The 18,661-nt window shown below is 36.1% G+C and overlaps 1 protein-coding gene across 2 annotated transcripts in view; it reads left to right on the top strand.

Annotated features, from left to right (window-relative positions):
- SEMA3C (semaphorin 3C) overlaps nucleotides 1-18,661 on the top strand; it is a 194,911-nt gene that overhangs the window by 162,768 nt on the left and 13,482 nt on the right. For both annotated transcript variants that reach the window (XM_004381469.1, XM_023736040.1), the window contains 3 exons: nucleotides 8,127-8,215; nucleotides 12,151-12,192; nucleotides 15,488-15,645. In XM_004381469.1, coding sequence (XP_004381526.1) covers nucleotides 8,127-8,215; nucleotides 12,151-12,192; nucleotides 15,488-15,645 — 289 coding nt within the window. The remainder of the gene's footprint in view (nucleotides 1-8,126; nucleotides 8,216-12,150; nucleotides 12,193-15,487; nucleotides 15,646-18,661) is intronic.

The raw sequence follows: 18,661 nt of genomic DNA, 5'->3' as shown, positions 1-18,661 counted from the left end.
CTACTACCTTAGTTGAATAAACAAAATATTAGCTCAAAATTTTAAAAAGGCACATATGTGGTTTTCTAATTTTTGATGAGCTTCCATGAAATCAAAACCTTTAATTTAGTCACACCTTAATATATAATTACTGGTTTAGTAAAATTGTTGGTCTTAACATTTCTCTTTTAATTTTTTCCCAAAAGTTTTATTTTCTATTAATCTGCCTAAATGCGTTACTCCAAAAATTTTTGTAACAGTCATGAGTACAAGCATGTGTGTGTTTACTTGTAAAATTCCAGAACTGCATATGGTAGTGTGATATGGTAACTTAAAATTTCTACCCATTTTTCCCCGTAATAACTAGGCCAATTCTAAATTTGGCTGGATCTTCTCAAAAATCTAGTTAAATATAAAATAGGCTATTAACGTGGTTTTTAATAAGTTGTCCTTGGATGCATTCTAAGGTAGAATTAGCGAACATGCTTTGGCACCCACAGGTCCTAGGTTTTAATCCTGCCTTCTACCACTGGCCAGTTGTATGACGCTGAGAAAATCATAGATCAAAGCCTGGTTTCCTTATGTGTGCCTACCTTATAGGCTTATTTTAAAGATTAAATGAGATACTGTGTATAAAGTCCTGAATATACTGCCTAGCACATAGTATATTTTCATTTTAAAAATATGGTGATTTTATCTTTTATAAAGCTAATTTGATGAATAAACATTAGAACTGGTTATCCTGCAATAAATTACCTCTGAAGTCATGCACAGGTATGTCTGTTGACATCTAGGGGCATAGTCATAAAGACAGAGAAAAAAGGGGAAAGAGTTCAGTATATGACTTTGAGATTTGTATATTTGCTTTCTTTACTGAGTGAATCAGGCTGCATTCTAGCTGTTAACAAATTGCTGTTAATAACACCGAGAATCAAAACTGGCTACATAATTTGCAAGACCCAGGGCAAAATGAAAATATGGGGACTCTTGTTTAAAATTTACTAGGATTCAAGATGTCCATATCCATTGCTCTTGATTCAGTTCCGACTTATAGCAACTCTATAGCATAGAGTAGAGCTGCCCCCATAGAGTTCCCAAGGCTGTAATCTTCACGGAAGCAGGCTGCCATATCTTTCTCCCATGGAGTGGATTCTGGGTTTAAACTCTGACCTTTTGGTTAGCAGCAGAGCACTTAACCACTGTGCCACTGGGGCAGAGCATTAAAGTGCAGGAACCTCTGAGTATGGGGACGTGGGTGACTTTACAGGTTGTGTGCCCATGAAGCAGGCTCTGACTTGAATATTTTCGGAAGTTAGCAACAAAGGGAAAGGGCTGGCCATATCTGATTAAGGAGACAGGGCTCCTCCAAATCCCCAGACGACCAGCCTAGTGGCAAGCAGACAGTTTGGCACAGCAGTTTCCTAGGAAACCCTCTAAGAATTGGAGTTGAAATAAGACCCAGGAGATAGATATACAAATATTCCACTGAGCTATGTTTGATCACTTATTTGAAACAGCTAACACTTAAAAACCCAAACCAAACTGATTGCTGTCCAGTCGATTCTGACATAGTAACCCTGTAGGACAGAGTAGAACTGCCCCATAGGGTTTCCAAGGCTGTAAATCTTTATAGAAACAGACTGCCACGTATTTCTCCCACGGACTGGCTGGTGGATCAAACCACTGACTTTTCAGTTAGCAGCTGAGCGCATAACCACTGTGCTACCAGGGCTTCTAGCTAATACTTACTGTGCTATAAATGCAGGCTGGTATCTCTGCTGGACACAGTGGAAAGGTTTAAGGAAAATATTTGCATGCTTATATTAGGAAAAAAAATCCTAGATAGCATAAAATAATAAGGCAGAAGCTAGTGTAGGGAATTTTCTTTAAAGATTCAGTAAAACAAAAGAAAAGTAAAACCACTTTATGAGTTGGTAAGTTGACTAACATGTTATCTGTGTATGTTGTTGTTGAGTGCCCTCAAGTCGATTTCAACTCATAGAGACCCTATATGACAGAGAAGTACTGTCCCATAGGGCTTTCTTAGCTGGAATCTTTATAGGAGCAGATCAGCAGGTCTTTCTTCTGTGGGACCACTAGGTAGCTTGAACTGCCAACCTTTCGGTTAGCACGGTCAAGCATTTTAACCGTTCTACCAGCAGGGCTCCTTTATTTTTGTATAGAGGTTTATATTATGCAAATCACTTCTAAGATCTGTCTTGCTTGATTCCCACATTGCCTTCATGGATACAGGTTATCTCTATTATCTATATTTCATAGATGAGAAAACTGAGGTTCAGAAAAAGTAAGTGACACCAATAAGGTCAAAAATCTAGTAAGTGGTCAAGCTAGAGCTAAAAAAAATCTTCCACGTATTGAGCAGTTAATGTCAAACACCATGCTAAGCTCTTTCCATTTAATTTTTAAAGTGACCACAGACCTTACTCAAACTAGTTGAACAAAAAAATTTTCTTCTCTGTTCAACTGGGAAGTCCTGGAGGCAGCTGGCAGCCTTGAACATGGCTGAATTTCTGCTACAATGATGTTGTCAGGAAGTTATTTCACCATATTTCAGTTCTGCTTTTCTCTATATTAAGTTTATTCTCAAATGGAATCTCGCATGTAGTAGTAAGGATGGCTGTAGCACCTCCAGATCTACAAGTCTTTAACACTGCTAATCCCAGATAGAAAGAGACTCCATTTATCTAATTCCCATGGGGGGCAGGGACAGCTGACTTGTATCCATGCCCACTTGTGCATGAATCACAGGAGCAGGAGGATGAAGTGCTCATATTAGAAAGGCCTAAGTCACCTGTCTCCCGCTGGAACTGGAGAGAGGTAAGACACTTCTTAACCAGGTAGACTGAGAATGAGAGGCATTGATTCCAAAAGGTGTCTCAGGATGTTACTCCCAAAGCAAATGGGAGTGGTTCTGGAAAGACAAAGTAACAGATAGTCATTACAAAAGGTATGATTGTGATTTACATTTTACACACAAGCAAACTGAAGCTTAAGGGAAACAAAGGAAGAGACTCTGCTTCACTGTAGCTGTACAGTAGCCATGGTGCTTTCCCCAAAGAAATAAAATCAATATCCCAATTCTGCAGAACAATAAAAAGGATTTATAGTTGTGAATACATTCAAGGAATACCATTCTCACCATTCCCAGAAGGAAGATACTTGATAACTATATTGTCATCTTCAAAGTGAAGGTACAGAGATAGCTTTATGTAGACATAAGTGATGGGAGTTTTATTGCCATTCTGGAATGCACATCTCTCAATGACTAGCATCTTAATGGGAACATGCATACTACTCACAAAACCATAAATTCTTGGCTGTGAACTCTAGTGTATTATATCCATATATCTTTGAATCCATACTAGGACACAGTGCCTGGCTCACTGAAGGCACTTAATAATTTCTTGTTGAATCAATGAGTGAAAATGGATAGAAGACAACGCAAGTCTATTTATTCACTTAGTAGTGAAGGATACAGCCCAAGGATACCTCAAAAGTTTTTCCTGGTTAGGGAACTGAAGGATTTGGGAGTATGTTTTAGATAAAAAAGCGATAGGTGTCTACCATATCTGCATTTTGAGAGAAACTATCCCATCATCTCCCAGCTGAAAGAGCAGCCACGGGTGGTGGTTCCATATATATCACTCTACCTTTGAGTCACAATTGTTTGAAATGACATTTAAGCTTTTGAGAAGTAAACTAGTGGCCAAGTGGTGGTCTATGATGTGACCAAAATTAAATCTGTCTCTTGGGAATTTCAATTAGATATTGTGGAAAAGAATAAGGCATTTACTTTGTAACAAGAGGCGAAATGTAAAGACACCCATAGAGGAGCCTTGCAAATGGTGGACACTAGAGTTGGGATGTTTGTTTCTGAGGTCCCAAGTACTAAGGATCCTGACCAATCACCTAAGTTGTTGATCAGCTACTAAAACTGTCTTTTAGAGAGTCCAATATCAGTGAGGCCCAGCATTGTGGTAGAACAATTGCATAACCACGTAGAACACTGAGCACCAAATGTTGTCGTGTTGTTAGATGCCGTCAAGTCAGTTCCGACTCATAGTGACCCTATATACAATAGAAGGAAACACTGCCCAGTCTTGTGCCATCCTTACAATCATAGCTATGCCTGAGCCCATTGTTGCAGCTAGCGTGTCAATCCATCTCGTTGACGGTCTTCCTCTCTTACGCTGACCCTCTACCAAACATGATGTCCTTCTCCAGGAACTAGTCCCTCCTGATAACATGCCCAAAATACATGAGACGAAGTCTCTCCATCCTTGCTTTTAAGAAGCATTGTGGCTGTACTTCTTCCAAGAAAGATTTGTTTGTTCTTCTGGCAGTCCATGGTATATTCAATATTCTTCGCCAACAGCATAATTCAAAGGCATCAATTTTTATTCAGGCTTCCTTATTCATTGTCCAGCCTTCACTTGTATATGAAGCGATTGAAAATACCATGGCTTGGGTCAGGCACACCTTAGTCCTCAGTGTGACATCTTTCCTTTTTAACACTTGAAAGAGGTCTTTTGCAGCAGATTTGCCTAATGCAATATGTCATTTGATTTTTTGACTGCTGCTTCCATGGGATTGATTGGGGATCCAAGTAAAATGAAATCCTTGACAACTTCAGTATTTTCTGATGCTGCTTATTGGTCCAGTTGTGCGGATTTTTTTCTTTATGTTGAGGTGTGATCCATACTGAAGGCTGTAGTCTTTGATCTTCATCAGTAAGTGCTTCAAATCCTCTTCACTTTCAGCAAGCAAGGTTGCATCATCTGCATAATGCAGGTTGTTAATGAGTCTTCCTCCAATCCTGATGCCCTGTTCTTCTTCATATAGTCCAGTTTTTTGGACTATTTGCTCAACATACAGATTGAATAGGTATGGTGACAGGATACATCCCTGACGCACACATTTTCTGACTTTGAACCACAGTATCCCCTTGTTCTGTTCAAACGACTGCCTCATGAGCACAATTAAGTGTTCTGGAATTCCTGTTCTTCACAACATTATCCATTATTTGTTATGATCTACGAGGCAAATGCCTTTGCATAGCCAGTAAAACATAGGTAAACATCTTTCTGGTATTCTCTGCTTTCAGCCAAGATCTATCTGACATCAGTAATGATATCCCTTGTTCCACGTCTTCTTCTGAATCCCGCTTGAATTTCTGGCAGGTCCTCATTGATGTGCTGCTGCAACCATTTTTGAATTATTTTCAGCAAAATTTTACTTGTTTGTGATATTAATGGAAATATTATAGGAAAATGCAAAACTGATGGGCGTCCAGAAAAAGTCAGGCAAAATGATTTGGTTTGGAATTTGCACAATGTACACATGAAGGACATGCACGTACTTAAATCAGAGAAAGAGAATATAGAGGGTATAGATGATGTACCCATAGACTTGGAGGGATGCGAAGAAAAGAATGAGTTTATTTCTGGTAGCTCTAGATGAAAGACGAATGAATAAAAGAAACAAAGAGATAGATCTTTTTACATTCAGCTGAAGGAGTAATTTTCTAACCTTTGGCTGACTTGTGAAAGAGTGATTTTGAACTATAAAATTGTAGAGATTGAATAATGTAGATACTTACTTTGGATAATTAGAGTTTCTTCAATATAAAGAATATAGTTTTTCAGTTTTATAGAAACATTTGTTTTAGCAAACTTGACTAATTATCAGAGGTGGATTTAACATAAAACTTTTGAGAGTACCTACTTTACCATTTTCAGTGTCCATCATTTTATTTTTGGGAAACTTTGCAATCAAGATTCCTTTTATTGTGGTTTTATTTGGGACTATGGCTATACATGACAGTCTCAGTCTCTACTCAAGAAGGAGCTCACTGCTGTCATGCAGAATGGATAGTGACCCTAAGCTGCAGCAGGGAAACAAAACTCTGTTGCGACGTCTTTAAAAAACAATTACCATATAACATGACCGAAAGCAAAGATTGTATTACACCTTCACTCTTATTCTTTTCTCTTCCTTTATTCCCACTTATTCATTCAACAAATATTCCTTGGGACCACACACATGCGCACACACAAATGCACTCAAGTCCTGCTCCAGCTATTATAATTCCGTGGCTTTCAGATTAGGTTTCTTGGTATGTTCTATTCCTCTCCAAAATTCCATGGCTCATTGTGATGAACTGTTAATAGATGTTGGTGATCACTTCCAACCATACTCATCCATTTTCAGTTGTGACATGTCTCTGTACTACATCCCCAAACTTCTTTTTTTTTCCTTCCAATTCTTACTTGAATTACTAATCTTCCAAGAAAAATAGCCCAAATTGTTACCAGGGTTGACTCTAAGGAAGCTTCTAAGTGAAACAGAAATGTCAGAGCAGTTTTAATTATACCTAGAGCCTATAAATCTTGAGGGTTGTTATTTATTTTTGAGTATGGTGTAAGAAGTGATTTTAAATTACAGAGTGTAGTTTGATATTTCTAAGATTGTGTGCTATTACTTTGTATCCTCACAAGATTTAGGGCTTGTTCTGGCAAAACCTTGGTGTCTTGTTCTTTTGTGTAAACATGGTTCAGGTATTTTCATTGAATTTAATAGTTTTTGTCTGTTTAGTTTGCAACACTTTTAAGTTGAGTTTGTTATTAAGAATTATTTTGAGTCATTCAATTATGTTCATAAATGAGAAGATGTAAACATGAAATGTAATCTTTCATGTCAGAGTATAACTCTTGCTTGTGGAATAGAAGCTAACTTGAGCTGTGAGATTTGAGATTTGTGGTATTCACCCCTAAATGAATCCAAGTTGTAAAATCCTGTACAATTCACTTAACTTTTTTATTGACAATTCTCAAAATGATTTTTAAAAAATGCTACAGTGCCAATTGATGGCAATGCATATTTCCAAATTATAAATTCAGTTACATTAGCATACTTTAAAGGGTAATAATTTGATATTTATGATTCAGCTCATAAGTTATTTTAATAAAAATATATTTTGATGAGTAAATGTATTTTTATTTACCAAACGACTCACTAGTTTGCTTTAACCTCACATTAGTAAATCTCAACTTTTGTTGTTGTTGTTAGGTGCTGTCGAGTCGGTTCCACCTCATAGCGACCCTGTGTACAACAGAACGAAACACTGCCTGGTCCTACGCCATCCTTACAGTCGAAATCTCAACTAGTTTCTTTTAAACCTACACTTTATGTGATTGGTAGAGTGGCATCGTTTTATGCCTAGAAAATTCTTCTGTGGCTAAATTAAACTAACATAATTATAACTTTTGACATAAAGATAATTTTTTTTGTATGTATTAAACTTATTTGACCATCTCTATTTTTAGCACTCTCTAATCGGGAAATATGAGTGAATTTTTTATTTGATTCAGTTTATTTGGCTCATTTAATTTCAAAATTCCTCATATGTTTTAAGAATATCTAAGATAACATATTGCCAAATGATAAAATAATGAGAACAGTAGAATTATTCTATCAATAGATGTCCACCCTTAAATAATATCAAAGTTATGCCTCGCCTTTAAATATTATTTTCAATTGTGAGCCAAAAGTTTTACAGTGTCTAAATTCTCTACAGCTACATATCAAATGCCAATTTTCAATACTAGTGATATAGAATTATAGACTGTAACCTTTTTTCAATAATTTAATCATCATGTCTCAGTGTTAAAAGTATCAGGATATCACTTTATAATGCTGTCGTGTGGGAGTAAGTAATATTCTTAAGGTTGAAACTACAGTGCAAATTTTTTAAGTTATTTATGATAGTTCAAGAATACACACTTGTTCCAGAAAAGAGTTCTACTATTTGTTAGAACTTTTGACTTCATAAAACTTTTGGACATTCTTTTCTTCTCTCATAGTTATGCCTACAATAAATATGTGCCAAACATAAGCTGTTCATTTTAGTTCCTTTTGAATTGTATGTAATATTAGTTTAAGCACATGTGATTTGGAATAAATTCAGCCTATTACAAATGGCAATAGCTCAATATGTATAGTAACTTCTTGGTGACTAAGCAAATACATAAATAATATTTTGATTTCTAAGCCTATAGTCTTACATCTAAATGTCTTTAATTTAAAAAATATTTTATAATTCCTCATTGGTTCTCTCTTTACTTTAGATCGGGGTACGGTGCAGAAGGTGGTTGTTCTCCCTACCAACAGCTCTGTCAGCAGTGAGCTCATTCTGGAGGAATTGGAAGTTTTTAAGGTTTGAACATCTCTTATGTTAGATTCTTTAATCTTACAACCACTGGAGGGGAGAAATATTTGATAAAAGATCAAATAAATGAATGTTATAAATTTTTGAGGGCAGGAAACACCAGATAAAATAAGAAATATAGAACAAATATTTTTAAAGTTTTTTTTTTAAGATTTCAAGTTATCTTAACATAAAAGGATTTGTTTTTTCAGCCATCATCACAACTTGAAGAATTGTTTTTTAACCTGAAGAATTTTGATCATCAGTATTTTTTAAAAGTGAGTTCTTGTGGTCAAGGTCTGGAAGATTTTGCCATTTGCTTCACGAGCCACTGAAACCCAGATGCTTTCACATAATTGATTGTTAGATAAACTTTCTCATATTTTTTCAGCCATGGATTTCCAGAAAAACTACTTTGTTTTATCTTGCTTTATTGCTTTCAATTCAAATGTCACTGTAGTTAAATAAGACAAATGTTGTCTCTTTACCACTCAGAACTTCATGTTCTATCTGAACTTGAGATTCATTGTATTAATCTCTTTGTACTTGAATTTGAGTTAAGAAAAGAAAAACAAAACACAACAAAAAGGCACAAATAGGGAAGGTCTGTCCTGCCCAATGCCCCCTGGCCTGGGCAGACTGTCTGTTCTTTAAGCATCGGGGAGTAGGTAGGGGGCATTTGTGGTATTGTGCCACACCCTTCTCTCCTTATGATGCCGATCACTATAGGTCAGCTGGCCCCTTTTATCTGCACTTGTAAAGATGGGTAAAGCACAGCTACAGGAGCTGTTTGAATGCCAAGAAACTTTGGCATAGAAGCATTCTTGCTGCAGACCATCTTTTCAACTGAACCAATTAAGAAACAATGGTCCAAGGAGGATAAAAGATCAGAGTCAGCCTGTGACTGAGTGAACGTAGCACTTTAGAACCCCAGGGAGTAGCCTATTGCTAGTCCAACAAGTTACTTTACTTAGTTGAGGGGACTCAGAATGAATTGACTCATTAATGGACATTCCCACGGTCACCAAAATTATTGAATTTATAATCATGTAAGTGACTAGGATGCAAGGCTATTAGATAATGCTAATAAATTTTAAATGTGAATAAATATAAAAAGGAATCAAGTCAAATAGAAAATCTGAAGAACCCTGGCAAATTTCCCAATGCATTATTTAAAATTCAGAATTCTTAATGCTAGAATCTCTTTGATATATGGTCCTTTTGTGATTAGTATATTAAAATCACGCCCGCTAAAACCTGTTCAAGTGTTTTCCCCCACTTTGTTTTATAAAGAAATTGATTGCTTCACTAGATAAACCAAAATCACATTCTATGTTAGGTATTTTTTCACATTCATTTCAGTAGGGACAACTTGGCTAACAAAAAATATGAAGTGTTCTATTCTGGAGTTTTCTTAAGATAGCAAAACTGTCATATTGCAGCATTTCATTTTTAATGCTGAAATATCTTTTTTTGATAATCAGAAATATTGTTAATTAAGTGAGTTTGACATAAATCCAAACATATATGTTATGGAGAGGTTTTAAAGAAGTGTGAGTTAGTCTGATCATGTGCTAACTACTTACAGTCTGTTGTATGACTTGTGCCAGTGTTATCATCACAAAGACTAAACTCTCAGTGGAAAACTAGAGACAGTGTAAATGCCTGTGGTGGACATCAGCCCAAGAGAGACTAAAAAAAGTTTCGGCTTTCTAACTGATGCGTATGCCACTGATTGATATGGCTAAGTCAAGAGACACACTTACCGAATACAGTTACTGTCTTCAGCATAGTGTTTGTGTCACATTTTCTGAGGTGAGGTAAAAATAATTGGGTGTGTATGATATACAGTGACGGGCATGGGAGGAAATAACCCATTTAAATTGAAGCAATTCCTTCGCTAAGTGTCACGCTGTTACACCACAGGAAAATCAATGTAACTTTTAAAAACCAGACACTTCATTTTTATAGAGTGAAGAACCACAGTCTCTTCCTTTAAAGCTTTGTTCATAATATTTTCTAAAATAAGTCCACTTTCCCCAAGCTTAACCTGAATTGTAGGTACAATTATTAGAGGTTGTCTAGTTGGAAATAAGTTGCAGTACTTTTTTTGTGTATTTAAGGGATGGTCAAAAATTGTTGCAATTGAGTGTTAGAGCTATTCCTACTTTCTCTTTTAAAATGATTGTAAGTATATGCAACACCAGAGAGAAAAGTAGTTTTGAATACGATTAATTTTTAGAGCTATCTCACTTGGTTTATTGAAACATAACTTTAGGAATCTTCTGAAGATTCATGAAGTCTAATTTTTGATCATTAAAAGGAATTAATAATGTTTAAGAGGTAAAGCTATGAATGCAGTGACTTTAAAAAAAGATTACTATTTCAGAAAATTCTCAGGTACTTTCAGTAATTCTCATTTAGGAAAAGAGAACCTTTTCTAATAACATTTCTTTGTCTCCAACAAAGAGAATTAATTCATACAGTTCAGGCTAATGTCTTTCCAAAACAACATTTGCTTGTGTGGTGAAGGAATATGATGGGGTACCATTCCACAGCCTCCCCAACTCCAGTATCCAAGACCAGTCTTGAGTTATTGATGAAACTCAATATTCCAAGATATACTTTTTTTAGTTATCTGTTCTCCACTCTTCTTACTGTTGTTCTTCATCTGATTGTGCCAACCTTGGTCACCACAAATCACTATACGTTAGAAGCAACTAGGTGATCAAGGCCAACATCAAAGTAAGAGATAAAACCATGACTGAGTTGGACAAGTGGATTCATGTTTGAACATGGAGTAATTGAAGAGAGAGGAAGAAGATGGAGGAGAGAGAAGTCATTTCACGCAGACATTAAAGTTCACCTGCTGTTGATCCTATAGATCCAAGTGAATGATTATCCAACTAGGTCAAAGAAGAAGACATTATCCTTTATGAAATAACCTGGGCTTATACATATATATGAAATAACATTAGGCAACCAGTCTAGATAACACTCCAAGAAATGGGGACTACAGTTCTTTGTTCCTCTGTCCAGAAGTCTTGGGGAGTTAAAGACTAGAGAAATAAAAATACAGAAATGTGACAATTATCAACCCATTCATCTTCACCAGAAATGTTGTATTGGAAAGTATATACTAATGATGCTTTCCTAGTGGTCCAGATAGGAACCATGTACCTTCTTATAAATCATGGCACAGATAACAGCATTATGGGTGAAGAAATGGTCTTATTTAGTACTTAATACGTTAAATAAAGATTTTATGTCTATCTGTAAGTCTTTGCATACTGTATACCATTATTTTTATAGTGGAATGGATTCTTTGTTCCAATAGCTGGAAAGAAACATATCGGGACATATCACATTAGTTAAGTTGCAGACCCTTGTCTTTAGAAATATATAAATAAATAGAAACATTGGTGGGGGGACTTAGTTCCTCAGAATTTTTCTTCTCAAAATTTTCATTTTCTCCAATGCCTTAGTAATGCCTTTAACCCGTTGTTGTTGAGTTGATTTCAACTCATAGCTACCCTATAAGACAGAGTAAAACTCTGACACTATAGGACAGAGTAGGGTTTCCAAGGCTGTAAATCTTTACCGAAGCTGACTGCCACATCTTTCCCGTGGAGCAGCTGGTGGGTTCGTACCATCAACCTTTCAGTTAGCAGCCATGTTCTTAACCACTGTGCCTCCTGTATTGATAGATGTGCTCTAATTGTTACTTTGTTTACTTCAGTCATATACCTGTGTAACAAATCCATCCTTAGTCCCAACAGAGGAAGTGCATTGTGTAGACAAATATTGCTAAACTTTGAAAGTATTTGTGCAGATAGACAGACATGATAACCCGTAGAATATTAATAGAAAAGACGAACACTTTTGAATGTGAAATCCTTTTAATGATTGTTTGAGAAACTAACATGATGTTTTTAATCTTTCAGAATCATGCTCCCATAACAACCATGAAAATTTCATCCAAAAAGGTAAAAAAAAAAACCTATTTCATTTTTATTTTCTTCACATGTTAAAATGTTTTGCTATTATGGAAGATATATTTTATAATTTCTGAGAAGTTTGTTTCAATATTAGTCAGATAGTTAACTTGTTTAAGGTATAGCAGAAAAATCACTTCGATTTTGATGTAGAATTTACCAGCTATTAGTGGAAGACTAAATAGGTATATTTTTGTATGACCATCCATCAAAACAAAACATATTAACAGCAAGATATTCCAACATTTTGTATATCCTATATTCTAAAATATTACAGTGTGCAAAGCCAACCAAAATAACAATAATCTTTCTAAGGGAAGCATTTAGCATAATGTTTGGGCTACTATAACATCACACGCATTCTCAGGGGCTTGGAATGAGTAATCAGTCCTCTTTTTTGAGTTCCTACTACTGTCGCGTGTTGAAATGTGCAATGCATTCTTTTATGCTTATTTTTAAGGAAATGCTATTTCCTAGGGTTTATATACGCCATTTAAAAAAAAAACAAAAAGCCCTGCCTGTCTCAAATATAAGCTACATTTGGGTTCAGAATTTGGAGACAAAGTGTTTGACTGTGATTATCAGAAATGCTTCATCTTCTAATTTGTGCTTGCAAATGCAAATATACAATGACTGTAGGAAGGAAAACTCCAGTTTCAATCTCTGCAAAATATGCATCTCTCCAGTACCCAAAGGTGTTATCTCTAAAACACAAATTCTAATGGATGGAGTAGAATAGTCAAAATGAAGTAGGCTCCAGAGTGGGACTGACATGTTTGAATCCCAACTTGGCCATAAATTATGGACATGTCATTAACCTTCCCTGACCTGAGTTTCTGCATCTGTGAGGCAATGCATTTCTTACAAACAAGTTAATTTATATAAATTGCCTAAAATAAAGTGAGTCCTCGATAAATGCTGTCTGTAAGAGCCTGAGACTTATTTTTCTTGGAAAACAGAATAAAAGTTTTATGGTTAGTACCACTGATTACGTAATTTTAGTGCTCTTCACCATATTTGGTCTGTTCCAGATGAAGAACTATTTCATAGTCAGTCTTGTACTCTTTTTACTTGACTAAATTTTATGAAGAAAAATAAATAAGGTACAACGGAATTAAAGATCTCGTCTGTAAAAATGTTTGAATGCTGCCTAACAAACATTTTCCCAAATAACAAGAAGCCATTCGTCATTTTGCTTAATGTCCTAGGGATCTGATCCCAAGTCAGAACTGGCTTTGAAGTCAGCAGGGAAGCCCTTTGTTTAAAGTAGTCTGATGGAAAGAGAAAGATTCAGAACAAAATTCAAAATGGGCACAAAGCCATTTGTGTGGCATAGTAGTTCTTTATACAAGTTTCAAATTGTTTGTAGTTCACAGTCTATTCTACAAGATTACAATATACAACACACACACCCATACATGGGAATAACTGAGTGTTAGATCTGTTTCAACATCAGGATCTTATATTGCAGATAATTAATTTTTTTAAAAAACCAGTTAGATTCAGGATAGGAGTGATTATTTGACTTTCTGTAATTCATTTGCACAACTGCAAACTACATTGTTTTTTCAGTGGGAGAGGACTACAAATTGATAATGGCATTTTATAAATATTGAAGTGCCATAAATGTAGCATGTTTTCTAGTGCTCAAACTATTTTATTACTAATTCTGTGCTCCTTTTTTCTCTAACATATCCTTTAACTCCATGTAACAGAAAATAGTTGGATTAATAAAACAGATAATTTTTAGAATGAAACCAACTGTATCTTTTCCTCAGATGCTTTCTTTAAAATATTTTAATGAAGCTGATGTGTTCTGCTATATTATTCATTAATTTCCTCAATAAACACTTATTTTAAGTCTTCCTAGAGAGATGGTTATTATCAAAACACAAAGTTGTTTTCTCATAGTTTCAATGCTCAACTTGGAATCAGTCATTTTCAGGAGAATTTCTAAAAAAATTACTTGATCTGACTAAAATAAATATTTTACATTAAATGTAATAAGTGCTCTGTGATTCAAATGACTGATTATAGTTGAAAATGTATAGATTCATAGTTTGTTCATTGATATTTTACTATACTACTACTATCAATTAAAATTCATTGAGCACTTCCTATGAGCTAGGGACTATCCTAAGCATTTTACATGGAGTTAGCCCTTACAACATTTAGTTTTCACTACAACTCTATGGGGTAGGTGGTATATTATCCCCATTTTACCAATGAGGAAGCTGAGATTCAGAAAGGTTACATAAAAAATTAGTGTCTGAGGTGGGATTTGAATCCATGGTCTGCCTCTAGAGCCTGTTGAACCAATGATCCCTCATAGATTATAATTGTTAAATATATATATATGTATATAAATTTATATGTATTTGTTGGTGGGGGGGAAGGGGCGTGCACACACATGCATCTGTTCAAGCAGCACTAGCACTATTGAATATGAACCAGCTTGGGGATTCCATGTTAACATGGATTATATAATATCAGTCCTTAGAACAATGAGAAGTCTTTATTAGAAACTCATTCTTTTGACTCCTGAGAACCCTTGTATACACAGCTAAAGGAACTGGAGCAGTATCATAAGCTCTGGACATCCTACAAATGAAGGAGGCTGAAATAGTATCGACTATTTTTTTTCTTTAAACCAAAAAAATGCTTTTTATTTTGTTATTGTTAGCTGCCGTTGAGTTGATTCTGACTCATGGGGACCCCATGTGTGCAGAGTAGAACTGCTCCATAGGGTTTTCAAGGCTGTGACCTTTAGGAAGCAGATTGCCAGGCCTGTCTTCTGGAGCACCTCTGAGTGGGTTCGATCCACCAACCTTTTGGCTAATAGGCGAGCACTTAACTGTTTGCACAACCAGGGAAATTTACATGGTGATGTACTGCCAGACTTGAAGAATAAAAAGGTTGTCTTGTGCTCTACTAAGAGACAGTATTCAAAGAAAAAAGAAAACATCATAATTTAAATCTGTAATATATTAGCTCAAACCTGAAATAGAAAACAATGAATCCCAATGTCTAAAACACATTACCATTCTACATGGTATGCTGAACTTTCTTTCTTTTTTGAAGCAGGAAAGTGGTAATGGTATAGACATATTAACATAGGAAAATTCTATTTATTTTGGCTTTATACCCTTTTGTACTTTGCATCTCAGTTTTAATCTATTTCAGAATGAATCCAAGGGTTTTGTGGGCATGCATTATAATGTGTTCCTGCTGAAAGTCTTCTTGTAACTTCCACATCTGAAATAAATCATTGTCATTCCTCTAATAGCAACAGTTGTATGTGAGCTCCAACGAAGGGGTTTCCCAGGTGTCTCTGCATCGCTGCCACATCTATGGGACAGCCTGTGCTGACTGCTGCCTGGCAAGGGACCCTTATTGCGCCTGGGATGGCCATTCTTGCTCTAGGTTCTACCCAACTGGGAAGCGGTGAGTACTGAACATTCAGCCAAAAATCAAAATTGATGTCACTGAACAATATAGCAGTGTTCCACACCATTAGAGTCCATTCTATTGTGGTATACTTGAAAAATGGCACTAAGAGTAATAGCTGTGTTTAGCACCACAGATAGTCTTTGAATGAAGAAAATGATTGTTCATAACATAGCCATAGCTGTTACTTGTAGAGTACAATACTTTGGAAAGATTCCTTTCTACTTAAAGGCTCCTCTGCACCACCCCCACCCCCAAACCATCAAATATTTCAAGCAACATTTAATTTTTTAAATCACATTACCTAATTAATGTCTTTTTTGTTGTTGTTGTTTTATATGATTCAGTATATCCTTAAATCTGACTTTCCTAGGGTTTTTCTAAGCTACTTGATTATCTTGTTATCAAATGCCTGTCCTAGTTCCAGGTACAGGAGCAGTGCTCCAGGATTGGAACCCTGATTTGCTTTCAAAACCTTGATGGCTATGCTTTTCCCTTAGAGTGGCAAGTGCATGACTGCTGGGTGTGTTGAGAGAGAAAAGGCAGTCTGATGCAGGGTGTCTTTTTTCCAAACAGAGGCTTAGACAGAGTACTCTGCACCAGGCTGGAAGGGACTCCAATGGAGAAATTGCTTGTAGAGAAAAGAATAAGCAGAATTCAGGATCAACCAAGCTCACAGCTATTTTCAGGCATACCATCGTGGGTCATGATGGGTGACAGGGCCCAACACCTATAAATTAGGGTCAGCAAGGAGAGAGAAAATAAAACCAACCGTGAGCGACAAAGACCTTTCAAGTGAAGCACTGGGCTGATAGTGTTTTCTAGGTCTTTTATTCTCTATCACAGATACAGGCTTTTAAGGACTTCGACAGATTAAAACAGTCTTAGTACTTCTACATAGCAAGAATATTCTGGCTCTTTTTTTCCAGGAGCTTGTTCAACAAATATTTATTAAGGGATGAATATTTGGCAGGCAGTGTTCTAGGAGCTCAGCATATATGGTGAAAAACAACACCAGCAACAACAAAAAGACAAAAATCCCTGCCTTCCTGAAAAATAAATTCTAGAGGGGGAAGGAAGACAGTAAACAGGAGCTGCCTTCTGAGGGGGTGGCATTTGAACAAGAGCTTGAATGTGCTGAGGAATGGCACCAAGGCGTTATCTAGGGTAATAGCATTCTAGAGGAGAACCTGCAATCCCTAAAGCTGGAGTGCACCTGGATTGTACAAGGACAACAGCACAGCTAATGAGGCTATACCATAATGAGAAGGAGGATAGGAAGAAATGAAGTCAAGGGGCCAGATCATGTAGGACTTTATAAGTCTTTGAAAAGCTTGTATTTACCATAAGATGGAAAACTACTGAGGATTTTTGAGCATGTTAGTGATATGATTTGACTTTAGTTTAAAAGTTGGATTTGGCTGGGATCACAGTCCTAGGGTGGGAAGAGGGAAAGGTAGCAGAAGCTGTGAAACCAGTTAGGAGGCTACTGTAGATACAGATATAGGTGAGATATAATGACGGTTTGCATTGGGATGATAGAGGTGAGTTGGTGAAAAGTGGTCTGCTGATATATTGGATGTGGGCTGTTAAAGAAATAGTAGAATCAAAGATGATCTAAGTTCTTGGAATGGAGCATTTGAAAATATGTAGATACCATTCCCTGAGAAAGGGAAGACTATAGAAGAAGCAGTCTTGTGGGGAGAAAGATGATGTTAAGTTAATGGTGCCTAGTAGATATTCAAGTGGAGATGTTGAGTAGGCAGTTGGAAATATGACTCTGGAGTGGCCTGGGTGAGGTGTATGTAAAGGCATGAGATAAAAAGAGAACTCTTTCTCTTTCAACCAGGAGTCTTCAGTATCTGTATGCAAAGACCCTATGTTCCTCCATGTCGTTTTAAGTTTTAGACAAGAGGTCCATGGTCTCCTTTGAGTTCTAATTGAATTTCTGGACTTCATTACTCTGCGATCCTCTGTCTTTGCCCTAGGCTGGCTGTCTGAACTCAGAACAAAGAGAGTGAGATGTAAATTCCAAATGTGATCTCAAATCAAAAATGCTGTTGGTATTTTTCAACCATATTTGTCTTGCACTCCCAAATATAGCACTAATATTTTGAAATTATTACTATAACCAAGTATTTGTAAGGCAATATTTTTTCTGGTAAGAAGCTCTAGAATTTGGCATCTCTAACGCCTGAATACAATCTTCTATCTAGTAACCAGATTTAGTACTGAAGGAAGCCAAAGTACTACGTTTTCCAAGGAAGAAATGCCTCCAATCTGGAGACCAAAGACTAAATTTTACCATAGTCCTATAAGTAAAAACTTTCAGACTTTGTCTTTGACCGTACATTTTCATTTACTAAATATTTTTCAAGTAAAATTCCATACTATACGTAAACTATTATGTTGTATTTAAGACAGTGTTTATATTTTAGAGGTTTCTGCTAATACGTGAGCTAATTCATTTGCACACGTGTTCTCACCTTTTACAACCCCAGTTATCCTTTCTAATATGTATGCTTAAACATAGATTCTAGATTGTCATCCTAACACTACAAATCATGATCTTAATCTTTTCCTTGTAAATAAACAAACAACTGAAACTGTCTTGTTACGTTTTACTATTTTAACATCAAGTCGTGTGTCATAGATGGAGATGGAAAGTAGAGAGCTGTCTTGATTATCTCTATGTCTTAATTCTACCATGAATATCCCGAAAGGAGACCCCTTGGCCTACACATATTCTTTGTATAGCATACTGGAGGTTTCACTGAAAATATCTATACTGTTTAAATCCTCCACATTATTTCTAAACTTAGTTAAGCATAGACTTATAGTGAATGACTATACTTATATATTTATAGTGCATATACTCATAGTGAATAGAATGTGAATAGAGTGTATATACTTATACACTCATGGAATTCACTGGTCTTACCATGTTCCCCATCATCCTGAAGCAGCTGGCTTGATAGAACAATGGAATGACCTTCTAAAGACACAATTACGG

Source organism: Trichechus manatus, unplaced genomic scaffold (assembly GCF_000243295.1).
Source record: "Trichechus manatus latirostris isolate Lorelei unplaced genomic scaffold, TriManLat1.0 scaffold00085, whole genome shotgun sequence".
NCBI classification, from domain to species: domain Eukaryota; kingdom Metazoa; phylum Chordata; class Mammalia; order Sirenia; family Trichechidae; genus Trichechus; species Trichechus manatus.
The sequence above is the reverse complement of the archived record's forward strand: the minus strand, read 5'-3'. Positions and strand labels throughout refer to the sequence as shown.